General features: G+C 42.7%; 1 protein-coding gene across 1 annotated transcript in view; it reads left to right on the top strand.

Moving 5' to 3' along the window:
• Nucleotides 1–9,320, top strand: part of AVL9 (AVL9 homolog (S. cerevisiase)) — a 38,625-nt gene extending 29,305 nt beyond the window's left edge. Inside the window, exons 11-16 of the mRNA XM_015405740.1 lie at nt 5–139; nt 925–1,144; nt 2,331–2,448; nt 6,028–6,081; nt 6,372–6,460; nt 7,344–9,320. Coding sequence (XP_015261226.1) covers nt 5–139; nt 925–1,144; nt 2,331–2,448; nt 6,028–6,081; nt 6,372–6,460; nt 7,344–7,438 — 711 coding nt within the window. The 3' untranslated portion in view covers nt 7,439–9,320. The remainder of the gene's footprint in view (nt 1–4; nt 140–924; nt 1,145–2,330; nt 2,449–6,027; nt 6,082–6,371; nt 6,461–7,343) is intronic.
• Nucleotides 9,321–15,076: the final 5,756 nt, after the last annotated feature.

Genomic DNA, 15,076 nt, shown 5'->3' with positions numbered 1-15,076 from the left:
CCAGGGATATCTTTGCTTGCCATACATGGCGCTGCAGCAGCACCACCTCCTCTCTGATGTAACCATTCGTGGTTTCGTTGCAGGAGCCACCAACATCCTCTTCCGTCAGCAGAAGCATCTAAGCGATGCCATTGTAGAGGTAGGGATATCCTCTCCCTGTACAGCTTCAGGAAACACTGTTAATGGCACTTGGGTCACATCGAACAGTGGGGCCAGGTTACGTGCCAGGGGCAATAAGACGCTGAGGGAGGAAAGCAGGTTATATATTTTGAAATGAATGAAACGTTTCCCAGCTGGAAGGATCTGATTTGGTTTCCTGTTAGCAGGCGGGAGGCTGATCTGAAAAGTTATTTGCAGGCTGCATAAGGGCTCCTTCCCCCCCCAAAAAAATGCCAGACTAAAATGCATGCGGCTTTGCATTTGCACAAGCTAATGCACACATTGGGGCTCCCACGTGGTAGTTGCTTGAAACAGCCTCCCCCCCACCTCGTATCGTGACCTGTAGAATAGTTTGTTTCCATGTTGCATGGCGTGTCTCTTCATCCCCACTGGCAGCCCCGGCTGTAACTGACCTTGCTGAGTTGAAAGGGACCAGAAGAGCAGGTAAAACCTAGAGCAGTTATTTGTGCCAGGTGAAAGATGGGAGAAAAAAGGGGGTGCAATCCGTGCCACAGTTTACCGCAAGGAGAAAATAGGTGGGACTGGACAGAGTCAATAGATGATTGTGAGTTACAATGCACAGGAGCTTGATCAATAAGCTGCCTTACCCCCGGCTTTATGGTCGGGCAGTAGAGCGCACACATCTCCAAATGCGGCTGTGGTTTACTGCACAATGGAATTTCATTGCTCTCTTTTAAGAAATATGGCTCTGTTCCGTTTTGCTCTGGACGGCTTTTTTTTTTCATGTGGGGCCAATCTCAACAGATTGAAGAAGCTCTTGTCCAAATCCACGACCCAGAGCTCAGGAAGGTTCTGAATCCCACGACGGCTGACCTGAGGTTCGCAGACTACCTGGTGAAGCACGTAACGGAGAACAGGGACGATGTATTCCTGGACGGCACCGGCTGGGAAGGAGGAGATGAATGGATCCGGGCTCAGTTCGGCTCCTATCTCCATGCGCTGCTGGCTGCCACACTCCAGCCAGGTAAGCTCCGGTACCATAGTCTCTCTTTATAACTCCTTTAAGCATTTTATGCCTTTCGCATAACACTTAGGAAAGTTTAATGAGGAGGAAGGAAAAAAGAAGATTCAGGGAGAAGGGTAGGCCTGGCTTGCACACAGCTGGCAGCATGTAAGAAAGAGGGCTTCTTGTATTCCCACCCAGGCGTGTGTCTGCCAGCTTGCTGCCCAAGCACAGAGAGTGGTGCCTGCTGGAGAGTCTGTCTCCCTGGAAAAAAGACCTTCTTTGACAGCACAGATTCCTGGTGTTCATGGTTAGGGCTCCATGTGTGAGAGCTGGTGGGCTGTGTGGGGGGTGCTTGCCCACATACTGCGATCTGTCTCTGCTCTGCCATCTGCCACCCCTGGCACTTGCCAAAATGTTTTACAGATTCTTTGCTGATACTTGGGTGATAATAATAGCATATCAGCATTCCTTTGCTGCAGTGCGCTCTCAAAGCGTGAGTCATCTGGTTATCATTTTATTGTTGTAGATGGGGGTTGGAGCTGAGGGAGTAGCTTGCAAAAGATTCCCCTGTTTCTTTAGTTGTGTCTTCTGGGATTGTATTTGCAGCCCATCCTCTCTCTAAGGAGCTCGGGGGACACGTCCACGATTGTCCTCTTCCCCATCCCTTTCCAACGAAATTTGTCATCTTAAGGCGGGAATGAGACTCAAGCCATGGACTTCTTTATTTGTTGCTAAGGCTCTTAGCACTGTACAAGCTCATCAACTAGCTACGAACCCACTGATAAGGGAAAAAAATGTTTTCTGATTAAAGCAGCTGGGTTTCCCTGATGTAGAATTTGGAGGTTTGTGGCTCAGAGTTGTGTTTATAAAAGTCTCATGCAGTGAGTGAGAGGCCAGGGCTTGAACGAGACGCATGAAAAGAAAATGTCCTGCCTCTCCAAATGCAGCTGACTTGATAACTTGTTCTTACCACACTACCATGCTGTGTCTCTACGTTTTATTCCCATGTCTCATCTAAAAGCATATAACAGACTGAATTTTCATTTTCAGTCAGTGAGCTTTTCCCCTTGTTGAATAGCTGCTGCCCTCCATTATCTGTTTCATGTATACTATTTCCCATACAATCACTGTACTTTTTCATGGATGTACTCATGAGCACATGAAATGCTACAGAACTACTCAGTGTATCTATTGTATTTGTTAGACAATGAAAAAATACTGTCAGACTTCGGAGCAGCCTTTGTAGCCGCTTGGAGGAATACACACAATTACAGAGTGTGGAACAGCAATAAACACCCAGCTCTCGCAGAGGTAAATCCTAGGTAAGACACTAAGATTTTGTGTTTGTTTACAACCGACCCAATGTGTGAGGCCCATTTCACAACAATGGACATCAGTATCAAAAGTCTGCCCTCTTTTAGCGGAGAGGACAGCAGTTCTGAGGGAGAGGTGAAGGATGAGGAAGACAAAGGAGCGACTGGCATAAAGTACAACTTGAGGGACAAAAAAGGGAAAGGCCCCAAAAACTAACTATTTTGGATTACGCTATAAAAGTAATACTAACCCCAAAGGGACACTACTAACATATTAACTATTTGGTTTTGAAAAATAGAGAAGAAAAGAAGATCACCTAACCACAGAAGAAGCTTAGACTTTAACTTTAATTTTTTTTAAAAAGTTTAATTTACTAATACTTAACATCACTCAACACTTTTCTTTATCCCTCTATATCCCCTTCCTAACTTTCTAATTGTAAAAGCAAAATCCTCTCCTTTTTAGGAGAGGGAAATAAAACTTTATAAAAAAAAAAAAGTCTGCCCTCTTTGGCTGTGAAAGTTGTGAGAAGCAGTTCCTTTTTTCCCTCTTGGCTCAAGACTGCTTACAAGTAGCTGTTAAAACATTACAGGTTTAAACCGACTAAACCCCCCAAATACCTCTCCACCCCAAGTTGCCTGCCAAGCAAACAAGCCTTGCCGCATTGTTTTTTTTTGGGGGGGGGGGGCGAGTATCTGTGCGTGTGTGTGCATTTGCGAGCCTAGAAGTCATAGTTGACTTCTGGCGACCCCAGTGGGGTTAGGACGTTTTTTTCCGAGCAGTCTTGAGCCAAGAGGGAAAAAGGAACCACTTCTTACAACTTTCATTGGTTGCCTGCCTCTGCGTCCCAGCCCTGGTATTCCTTGGAGGTCTCCCTTCCAAGGACTTGCCAGGGTCGGCCCTGCTTAGCTTCCGAGATCTGTCAACATCAGGCTTGCCTGGCTTATCCAGGTTGGGGCACCTTGCTGCATCTTCAGAAGATCTTCAATGAGGTCGTTCCCCTCTCCTCTTTAAGGAGTCCACTGTAGAATGTGGGGGCCAGTGTTCCCTCTAAGCTGAGTTAGTGTGAGCTAGCTCACAGTTTTTTAGCCTCCGGCTCACACATTTTTACCTCAGCTCAGGAAGAATGGCTCCAGAACACACTAATTTATGCAGTAGCCAAATCAACTGCTCACAACTTTAATGCCGGTAGCTCACAAAGTAGAATTTTTGCTCACAGAACTCTACAGCTTAGAGGGAACATTGGTGGGGGCCGTGGTGGAAAAGGCCTAAAGACTCTGATTGGTACACAGGATCGTGTGGGAAGAGACGGTCCTTCGGCTATGCAGGCCCCAGGCTGTGAAAGGCTTTGAAACACCTTTAATTGAATTTGGAAACAAACTGGCCATGGGACTGGTGTGGTGTAGTGGACAGACTCTAGGACTAGGGCCTGGGGTGACCAGATCTTAGTCCCTCACTCGGCCATGGGAGCCCACCCAGGTGACCTTGGGCCCATCACAAACTCTCAGCCTGACTTATCTTCACTGGGCTGTTGTGGCTGGGGTTAAGTGGAGGACGGGGGAGCTACGTGAAAAAGCCACGTTGAGTCCCTGATCAAGGAGGAAGGCGGGATATAATTCTTTTTAAAAAATGTTTCCATCGGCTAACCCCCGACAGCGATCAGGCTGACCACATTCTGGACCAGCTGCAATTTCCGTATTGTCTTCAAGGTCAGCCCAAATTGGAGCATGTTACAGTCATCCAGTTTTGAGGGTACAGAAGCATCAATCAGTGTGGCCACTAAGAAAGGAGAGAACTGGCGAACTAAGTAGTCTTGGCCACAGTAAAGGAAGCACTACCGTATGTGGCTTTAATTTGCCCTTGGGGATGCTTGCACATAGCCAAATCTAATAAGCTATTCAGCATCCATGTACTGAGTAAGTGATCCATGATAGGCTGGGATCACTTGAGCAAGGGAGAAAACCGGGGGGGGGGGGGCTGCCCAAGCAGCAGAAGGGGGAATACAATGGGGGTGAAGTGTTATGAATATATATATAAGGAAAATATTAGCATTCTTCTCCAGCCTCATTTCAGACCAGAGATGTTGTACAGTGCTAACCTAGGAGCAGGAAGGATTGCCTAGAGGGAAGACTGGGTGGATTCTGGACAGCCACCATGTGTGGGTCACAGCTAGATGGGGGATTCCTGGAGATGTGGGGCGGGGCAGAACCCGGGGAGGCACCTCAGCAGGATATAATACTAGAATCCCCCCCTCTGAACCAGGTATTCTCTCTAGGAGAGACAATATCTGTAGTCTGGAAATCAATTGTAGTTCTGGGACAGCCCTACTCCCAACTAAGTCCCATGGGAACCAGTTACTGAGGGAAACTTGGCTTTAAGACACGCCTGGTGGGTTCTCAAGCACTTGTGTGTCACTTAATTTCTAAGAAGACGGTGAGGCCAGGAGCTCGTATTTTCTATTAGCAGTGGGCCCAGTATTATACACTGCAGTTTCTAGAAGAGGCCTGCCCACATATATTTTTTCCCCGTAGCTTGTACCCCAGCTGTGTTTAGTTTTCCTCACAGACACAATATGTTAAGGCCAATCTACAAGCATAAGAGGGGTAGCCATCTTAGTCTGTTGTAGCAAAATAAAGTCCAGTGGCACCATAAAGACTAACAACATTTAACTTTGGCATAAGCTTTTGTGAATCAGATCTCAGTTTAGATATGCAGAAAGAAAGTAATTTTGGAGATTCTCTTACCTGTGCTCATGATATTGCATTGACCTCTGCTTCTGAACGTCGCTTTGGGTAGTGTGTGTAGCCCTGGTTTATTGCACATTCTGCTTCATTAGCCCTGTAAACTGTTGCTTGGCCCTGATCTGGATAGTCCAGGGAAGCCCGATTCTCATCAGATCTCGGAAGCTAAGCGTGGCCGACCCTGGCAAGTATTTAGATGGGAGACCTCCAAAGAATACCAGGGCCAGGAGGCTGAAGTAGGCTATCAAGCCACTTTTCTGAACAATCTTCATGCCCCGACACACAAATGCAAAAATACCCCCAAAAAATGTTGCTTAGAGGGGCAGATTGGCAACTGGACCCTGGTTACACATACAGCTACTCAAGCCAGAAGTGGGAGAGAAAGGCCAAGAAGACTCAAAGCAACTGTAATGTGATTCGGTATGGACTAACCAGTTAAGAATCAGGGAACCACTTGAAGTCTCCATGTAGGGAAGACAACAAAGAGGAACTGGCATAGAGCATAGGAAATCCTGACAGGGGTCTATACTAAGCATTCTTGTTCACTCTTCAAGGGAGGCTCTGACATGTACCCACATCTGATCCTCCCCCCTCCCTCCCCGCAACTGGCCCCACTGATGGACCTCCTGATGGCACCTGGTATTTTTGGCCACTGTGTGACAATGTTGGACTGAATGGGCCATTGGCCTGATCCAACATTGGCTTCTCTTATGTTTTCAAGAATGGGAGTGGTTTTTCAACTATTTCAGTTCTGAGAGAATGATGGCTTATTGTTATAGCTGACAAATAAACATTTGAAATTCTTTTCCTGTTTTCTCCCATTTTCCCCTCCCTCATCCTCCCCAGTCACCCATTCCAAGGTCAATATTCAGTTTCAGATGTAAAATTAAGATTATCACAGTAAGTACCGTATTTAACTATGCTTATATGTTACTTCATTACATTTGTGGGCTGACTTCGTGGTTTCAGTTGGGGCTTATACTCTAGGAAGAACTGATTGTTGTAATATAAACAACTGCTAGAACTACTCTGATTCCGATGCCAATATTATGAAAAACTTGAGATTTTTTAAAGATTCCTAGACCTCTGATCCCCTACTCCATATTAATTCCTTAACTGATACAGTCAACTCTACAGACACCAAATGCCTGAGTCACTTGTATGATGCTGTATTTTTCCCTTTTGCGTAGTTCTGTTCAGAATAGCGAACGGGGCAAGAAGATTGGCAACGCCATGGTCACTACCAGTCGGAACGTTGTACAGACAGGAAAAGCTGTAGGTAAGAAGCCCGACCACCAGGATGTGCTGTCAGCAGCAGATATATACTCAGTAGCACCTTCCTCCCGGCAACGAGCCATGTATCTGTGCTTGCACCTTTGGTGCTCTGAAGGGGTCGCAGGAAGGCAGCTGAGCCAAGACACAGTGAAGAAGGAAGCCAGGAAGCTTGATGTTATCCATCTCATCCACCAAAGGAAGAGTCTGCAGGTGCAAGATGAGGCACCGATATTATATATCTTGTTCCTCTTCCTCCCACACCCCAATTACTAATTATGGGCTAGATGAGCACATGAGATTGGATATAGACAGCATTTTTGCTCAGTGTCACTCAGTTCTCTTTACAGCTCCCATGATCCCCAGCCATCCTTTTGGTGGTCAAAGGGGATTCCCCTCTTCCCTTTTCCATGGGTGGAAAAGCTGGTTGGATCAAACTCAACCTGCTTTTCTTTTAAACAATTAAGTCCCGAGCTGCTTGATGCTAAATTTGATCCCAAAACCAACTTTCTTCCCTTGTGTTTCACTAATATTCGTAACATCACGCAGTCCTCTCCTTGCAATTTTGGTGGTGTTTTCTTCACAACAGCCTTCTGCGTAACCGTGGCTTGCCACAACCTGAATCAACTCGAGATTTACTGTTACTGTTCTGCACTGGCTGTTCATAAAGGGTTAATTTAGATTTTGAGTCCTGCTTTAAACAGGTAATTTATTCTGCCAGAGTCAGGAGATGGGATGTAATGCATGCAGAAAAATTATCAGACTACAAGCCTTGAACTATTGTTTAAACTAAAATTTGAATTTTACACTTAAGCACGAGACAAGATAAGCTGTTTCTCTTTCTCTCCCCACCCCCTTCTGCAAATCTTTTTGTTGCTTTTTTAATACAGGACAGTCAGTTGGAGGGGCCTTCACAAGTGCAAAGTCAGCCATGTCCTCCTGGCTTTCTGCTCTCACCCAGTCACCACAGGGCATCGGAGAGTAGCTGTTCTGGAGTCGACCAATAGCTTGTGGGTTTTTGTAAAAGAACACAGATAGCTTTGCTAAACAAACCCATAGAGATGGTTTGAAGCATCATGAAGACGAAGAATGGCCTTTCAAGCTCTTTCACAGGACATCATCTGCATTTAATGCCTCTTTGTGTTTAAATCTGAGCCTTCGTAGAGACAGTAGCAAACAAGCCGTCATGTAGGACAGGCTCTGTTTTCCAGTGTATGCTGTTCTGTGGATGGTGAAGATGTTTTATGTAAATCTTGCTATATTTTAAAATCCATCTCTCTAGACTCCTGCTTTTTTCTTTTTTGCATCAGGTGAATCATATTTCAGGCTGGAACAGAGAACTTGCCTGCAAAGCTAGCATTCCAACAGCAAGCTTAAACCCCCTCCACTCCCGATCCTATACAGAGAAATGAGTTCATTCCATTTCAGTGGAACATAGTTCCATACACCCATGCACAGCCAGTAATGCTTTTCCCCACCGTTTAAGAGTTTTAATTTAGAATGGTCTAAAAAGCTGGCTGAAATACATAGCTCTGATGTTCTAAGAGTGCCTGTACTTCATTTCTAGGAGCTGGTTCTTGGAGAAACTACTTTTGCTCAAAAGTCGCCATTCTGTTAAGGATGTGTATATATGATCTTAGCTCCTTTGTCTGATAACTGGGGAAACAGTTTAATTTTATGTTCTTTTCCCCTCCTGCGGTGTTTCTCCAGTAGGTGTTGAGAACCTTTCACCAGTGAATAATAAGTACCTACCTCTCTAGTAAAGTTAGGCTCTGCAGGGGAGAGTCAGAAATACTGCTGCTTCCTGTTCCTAGCTGCTATAGAATTCTTTAGTTCAATGTGGACTAGCTGCAGACAGAAGCATATGCAAGATCACACCTGTGTGCTGAATTAATTCAGTCTGGGACAGACATGGCATGATTACAGCATGATGGAGATTTATCCAAAGAGAATATAGAGCTCCAAGGCTGTGCACCTGTCCCTTTCTTAAAAAATAAAAATTGCAACTGAAACATTCACATTCTTTCCTTGGCTAACCTCCCTTCCAAAACTTCAGTGGGCCAAATGTGCAAAAAGGTCTGTATCTGTTTGGCACAACCATTTTTGGGTTTCCTCTTGAAATTCATATAGTACTGATAAAACAATGTGGGCCTGCTAATGACAGAAAACTATTCCAGCTCTGGGTTTCTGCCAGTTCTTCAAAATCCTACTTTTAGGAGTTGGTGGGTATATTACGAGATGACTTTTATAGATGGAGTCAAGATAACTTTATGCAATTTTCTTATACCACATGATGAGCTATAACCCATTGTCTATTTTGTACAAATCAGAAAATAGGAGTAAGTTGTAGCACACTGCCATATACACATGGCAAAAACATGTATGCAGCCTTCATACATGAGTGTGTACTCGTTCACTTGTTACGGATACAAGACCGCACAGGTCACAAAGATTTTCCCTCTGCATTTTAAATAGCTTTCATGCAAAGAGTTTTGACTATAATTGGTAATTTCGGGCCTTTCCCCCAAAAAACCTGCTGACACTTGAAACATCTTGTATTTTTCAAGTGCATAAAAACTTCAAAGGTGCTAACAGTATAAACTACTCGAACGAGCCTCTACCCCATGGTTCAGGTCTCACAGTACAAGTGCTACCTGGCTTACCTAGTATATTTTGTCCCTGAGGTTCTACAGCACAGCAGCTAGGACCCCTTTACTGAAATTTCAGAAAGAAGTGGGCATGCCATGGCTGGGTAAACCGGAGCTTGTAGCATCACGTGTCACCTTCCACCCTGTCCACCTTTCATACAGCTGTATTTTAGAAAGATTAGGCTGCAAACTCCTTAAGCATAAGATGGAATCAAAGGTTAATATCATCATTGAATTTTTAAAGTGATAATTATAAATATTGTATATGCAATTATAGTAACTACTATCTTGGAATAAAAGTTCAGTATTTCACTCTATTTAAACAATTACACCTGTTGTTTCAGCACAAAAATTGGGCAGTATTTAATTGTATGATTATGTGTCAATGCAGTTTAGGAAAAAATGTTTAGACAGGAAATATAGCATTCCTTCTGATTAAGTGGAAAAGCTTGTTCGTATTGCTGTGTGTACAACAGTAGTTAAGCACTTCCAACACAGCTAATATACACTGAACACACTTGTAAGCCCCACTTTAATGGATTTGTGAAACAGCATATAATCTCATTTTATATGAAACTGTTGGTGTTCCCACCATTTATTACTTCCTATTTGGGCCACAAGCAGTTGAGACATTTGTCCAAAGCTCTTACTAAAAACATTTTTTTATTATAACCAAAGTTTCACTCTCAGAAGAATTACATGAAGCTCTGTCTGATGTCTCTCAAATGAAGATGGTTCTCATCTTCACTGAGTTAGGAACCTACAAAACAGCATGAGGAATGTTCTTGTGCTTCTAATCTTGTTCAGTTACTGTTTCATTAAGGGAACTTTCTAGAGCTAATATAATCCCATCCTGATTGTACTTTTAGTGACATTTTTCAAGGACCAGTTTATGGAGCAGGTTAGCATGTAGGTTCTGTATAATAATTTTCATATACCCCTACCTCCCCAAAAAGGTGTGTGATCCAAGATATGATTAGAGATTGCATCAGGCACTTCAGCACTGTATAAATACTGAATATTAACACCTATTACTATACATCAGCATGTGCATCTAAGCCTACTAGGACAGATCATGCCGAGGGGAACACAGATTATATGCAGCCTGCTCTACATGCTCTGCATGTAGAAAGCAGTACAGGCCGGGATCTGTGTAAATGAATCTCTCACAGCAAATGCATTAAACACCACCCTCCCCCCCCCCAAAAAAAGATTGCGTTATAAGCCTAATTGTGCAGAGGTCTTGCTCCACAAGCAAGTGGTCAGGATGCAACGCACTGCACAGAATGCCAGCACAGTGCTTATAGCCCTTAGAGGGATAAGTCAAACTTCTCATCCTAACTAATGTTTAGGATCGGGCTGTTACAAAATATCAAGTGCTGTGCATGCTTTCTGTAAAAGATATATTTACATCATGCGCAGAGAAACAGAGACTCAAACGTTTTAAAATCTAGCATTCAACAATATGTACCTTAATACAATAGAGACGTGAAATCTCTTCTCCCGTTTATGTGAGACTGACCAATTTCTATTTTCTTACCAGATTTAGGAGACACAATACAAGGCTAATTTCCAAGCATGGGTTATTTTTAGCATAATGTGATAAAAGTTACTCCTGTCTGATCTTTGCTGCCACCAGCCTGCTGGGTTGGTCAGATTAAGTACCCCGTCTACTGTTAATGTGCAAAGAAGTTACTGTATCCCAAAAGACTACGAATGCTGCTGTATATTTTGTTATAAAGAAAATAAAAGAGATTGTTCTTGTTTTGCTTGAATACGTTACCAGGCACTGAATAAGTATTTCTTGGAAGAAGTACGAGCTGGATGTGGCATGGGAATTCTTCTTGGGGTGTAGTCAGGAACAGGCTTCATGTTAGCAACCTCACTGCTAGGTACAACTGAACCAGTGAATTAGAAGAAAGTTCCAGCCTGGCTCTCGCTCACACCAAACTGGTATAGTAAATTCAGGCTTTCCTTCACCAGTGGCATAACACTAGCTTCTAGTGATGGAGATAAGAGATAGGTGCAATATCTGTACACTGACAGCTTTTTAAAATAGGAAAACTAAGTAGACCAGGGGTCCCCAGCCTGCGGCCCCCAAGTTCTTTCTGTGTGGCCCTCCAACCTGCTTGTTTGCTGTTATCACCTCAAGGCATTTTCCCTCAAAACCACACTGTCCTTCCAGTCTTGAGAGACACCATCTACTGCTGTTCTTCCTGTCCCTTTCTTGCAGAAAACACAATAGCAGCATTGTTTCTTCTGTTCTCCATGGTTCCTTCTGTCAGCCCCCTCTTGCTCTAATTCCTCCATACCAACATTTTGGCTATTCTGGGTGCTTTGCCAGCAGGCAAAGCTTAGGTGCCCGACCCGTACCACTCAGCTTTTTCACTCCCATTCTCCATGCACTCCCATGTTGAATGCTATGTGTGTGTGTAAGGAAAATAAAGCAGCTGTGTGAATGGGTACAGGTTACTGGTGAGGTTGCTGCTGCAGGCAAAAGCATTCTTCCTTCCTCAACAAGAGCTGGTTGCTCTGACTTCTTGCCTTGCTTGCTTTTGCCTCCCCTCCCCTGCCCACTCCAGCTAGGAGTCTTCTCATGCATCTGAAATCACAGGAGACACTGAGTGGCCCCTTGAGCTGAGAGGGAAGGAGGACTCTCTTAGCAGGGAAGCTTATGGGATTCCCCTTCCCACATCTTCCTCCAGCCATCCCCCCCCCCCCCCGCTGCCATTTTGCTTCTCATAATTGAAGTTTGGGTGGCAGGTAGTTGATGTGTATGTGCACCCTGCATATAATTTGAAGCCAACTTAATAGCACATCCTCTGCTCCAGGTGGAAGGCTGACCTTTCATTTCACTCCTCATATTTTGGAGGGGCCCCGATTTTTGAAGTATTAGCATGTGTTGATTTAAACCTCAAGGCAGTGTGTTTATTATGAAATAAATCTCATAGTATTCAATGTACTTAGGATTGCAGCTCTGCCACCTGGTAGGTCAGGGTCCTAATCCATTTTTTTAAAAATTCTTCATAGCCTGTGCATATGGCCCAATACTCCTGAGAACTGTAGTAGACAGGGAGACAGGAGTCTCTTCTTTCCCATGGTCAAAATGAAACTCCTCAGCTAATAGCAGCTAGAGTGGAGTGGATCTGATGGGAAAGGGGAGCCTCTAAAGCTATACTTTTCATATTTTTATTTATTCAAGGATTATACTGAAATTCTACAACTGCTTCTTCACTAAAAATTCTGCAAGGTGTCTGCAAAAGTGCTGTTTCAAAGAAACAAAAAATTGCAGATGAGCACTGTATCTTTAATGACAAGCATACTACCGTGTACTTTATTTTAAACAAGCATAAAGCAGTTTGCCTTGGTATGTCTTGAAGCTGTCTCAGGATTAAAGGAGTACAGTGTTAAAAGGCACTTTTAATGCTTTCACACAAGAGCTACTCAATATATCAAGGAGAGATGCGAGTGAACAAGATAGTTTCTAGAAAATCAATGTTTTTGCAGCAAAATACTTTTAGAAAGTACATTGAGAACTTGTCTACTGTGAGAGCCAGCTATCATGTTGCTAAATGTACTGCTGAGAGTGGTAGACCATTCACTGATGGCAAATGTGTTAAAAAGTACATGGTTAAATGAAAGATGTGCCCTGATAAACTGACACAACGCAAGATAACTTATCTGCATCTACAATCACCAGGCCTGTTGGAAAACTAGAAGAGCTGCATGTCTGATTGTAAAGGCAAAACATATTTTTTTTGCATTAGATGTGAGCAATGACATTATAGACACTGCTCAAATATTAATTTTTATCAGGGGAATAGATTCCAACTTCAGAATTACAGAAGAGTTGTGTGCATTGCAGAATTTGAAAGGCATTACAACTGCAGAAAACGTTTTTCAAAGTCTGAGTTGGGATAAATTGAAAAGTATCACAACTGGTGTAGATGAAAAAGCAAAGAAGAGATACTGAAATTAAGCAGTACACTACCCATGCAATTTCACTTCATCATCCACCAGCAAGCCTCGTGTAGTAAGATTCCTCAGTGGGAAGGTATGATGCACATTGTTGTATCTAGCATTAATTACATCAGGCATCATGGCCTTACTCATCGACGGTTTCAAATTTTTCTGTCAGAGATAAATGCAGAATATGGAGACGTGTTGTACCGTGGAGAAGTCAGATAGCTTAGCAGAAACAAAGTCCTCAATGTTTTTTCAGTTTTCATCAAGAAGTTGATGTCTTTCTCAAGGAGAAAGGAAAAGGTCAAGAAGTACTTTCTTACCCTGGATGGATTCTTATTTTGGCTTTCTTGAATGATATCACAGAGCATCTGAACACATTGCATCTAAGTTTGCAGGGAAAAGGAAAGCTTGTGTGTGACATGTAGTCTGAATTGAAAGAAGCAAAATTTAAAAATTTTGTGAAGCAAGTTAGTGAAGGTAACTTTTCAAACGTCTCATGCTGCAATGGACTAAAATTTGAGGAGGACAATAATTTATAATTCAGTGTTGAAAAACACATCAAAGAACTGAAACTATTAACAGATTCATTGATTGCCATAAGCATGGGAAGGAAATAATGTTTCAGAATCCATTTGAAGTAGCACTAGAAGATGCAAGTAACTTTTTTCAGATAGAACTAATTGACTTGCAAGCCAGTGATAATCTCAGAGCCATTTACAAAGAAAATAGTCTGTTAGATTTCTATTCTGCTCTACGTGATACACTTATCAACCTAAAGAAATTTGCTGCAGGCATGTTCATGGTCTTTGGCACAACATAAATCCGTGAACAAACTTCTTCCAAAGTGAAAATTGGGAAATCCAAGTGTAGGTCAGGACTTACAGATGAACATTTACATGACATTTTAAGGGTGTCTTTCACAAGCCATGACTTGGACGTTAATGCCTTGACTAACAGAAAACAGCCACAAAAATCACATTGACTAGGTAAACATGTGTAGCAACATAAAAGGGGTTCCACAGTAAAGTATTGCTCCAAAATGGATTGTGTTCCGGTTAACATTTCTTCATTGACCTCTGAATGTTTACTTTTGATCTAAATAGGTAGGTTAATTTTGTTACGTTTTGATTTAAGATGGGGCCCTCTTCAGGCATTGGGTACTCTAATGTGGCCCCCATGTGCCAGAAGGTTGGGGACCCCTGAAGTAGACCTTTGACTACTGTTGAAGGGAAACCTTTCAACCAAAATCATTTGAGTCTCTTCATTTATATTTATCTTTGTGCATTCCTTAAGTTCTCTACTTAAAAATCAAGTATAACACAAGTGTCAAATTAATCTTCAAAGGGCAGTATTGAACCTTTTGTTAAAATCACCACTAGTCTGCCTTCACAAAAACATTGCCTCTGTTAATACGTTTATCAGAAGCTAGTCCTAAAAATATACTTTCATTGCCCAACTTTCCTTACTACTCTATGTGTACTGCTAACAGTCAGTGTTAATCTACAAAATAAGGGCAGCATACTCACCTGTGGGAGGCTGCATTAGTCCATTTTCTAAACACCAACCACCAAAACTAATAGCCAGCATTGAAACTTTCTTCTCATATAGTGACGCCTATGCAGTCGCTTCAAGTTTATACACACAAAAAGGTCTTCCTGTTTCAATAATCTGCTTCACTTATACTATGACCTCACAGAAAAAGAATCTTCAAACACATTCACATTTTTGTTATGTGTGTTATCTTAACAATTATACAAGTTCAAAAAGGTTTTACTTTCTCTAACATTAATACAGCAGTCAGATCTTGTTCCAAGGCATTATGGTCATAGTTTAGCCGCATGTAAGAGATTCTCTTCCCTCCTGTTGGATGAGCAAGTTATTCCTGAAGGATCAAGGACAATAAATTAATTTTTTCTATCCTGTAAAGTTAAAGCAAATTGCAAATCGAATATTTTAAAATTGAGAAAAATGCTGAGCAAAGCAGGTACGTGCATCCATTGACAGAATAG

The sequence above is a fragment of the Gekko japonicus genome, unplaced genomic scaffold (assembly GCF_001447785.1).
Source record: "Gekko japonicus isolate JY-2015 unplaced genomic scaffold, Gekko_japonicus_V1.1 scaffold58, whole genome shotgun sequence".
Taxonomy (NCBI): domain Eukaryota; kingdom Metazoa; phylum Chordata; class Lepidosauria; order Squamata; family Gekkonidae; genus Gekko; species Gekko japonicus.
This window is presented reverse-complemented; position numbering and strand designations above follow the sequence as displayed.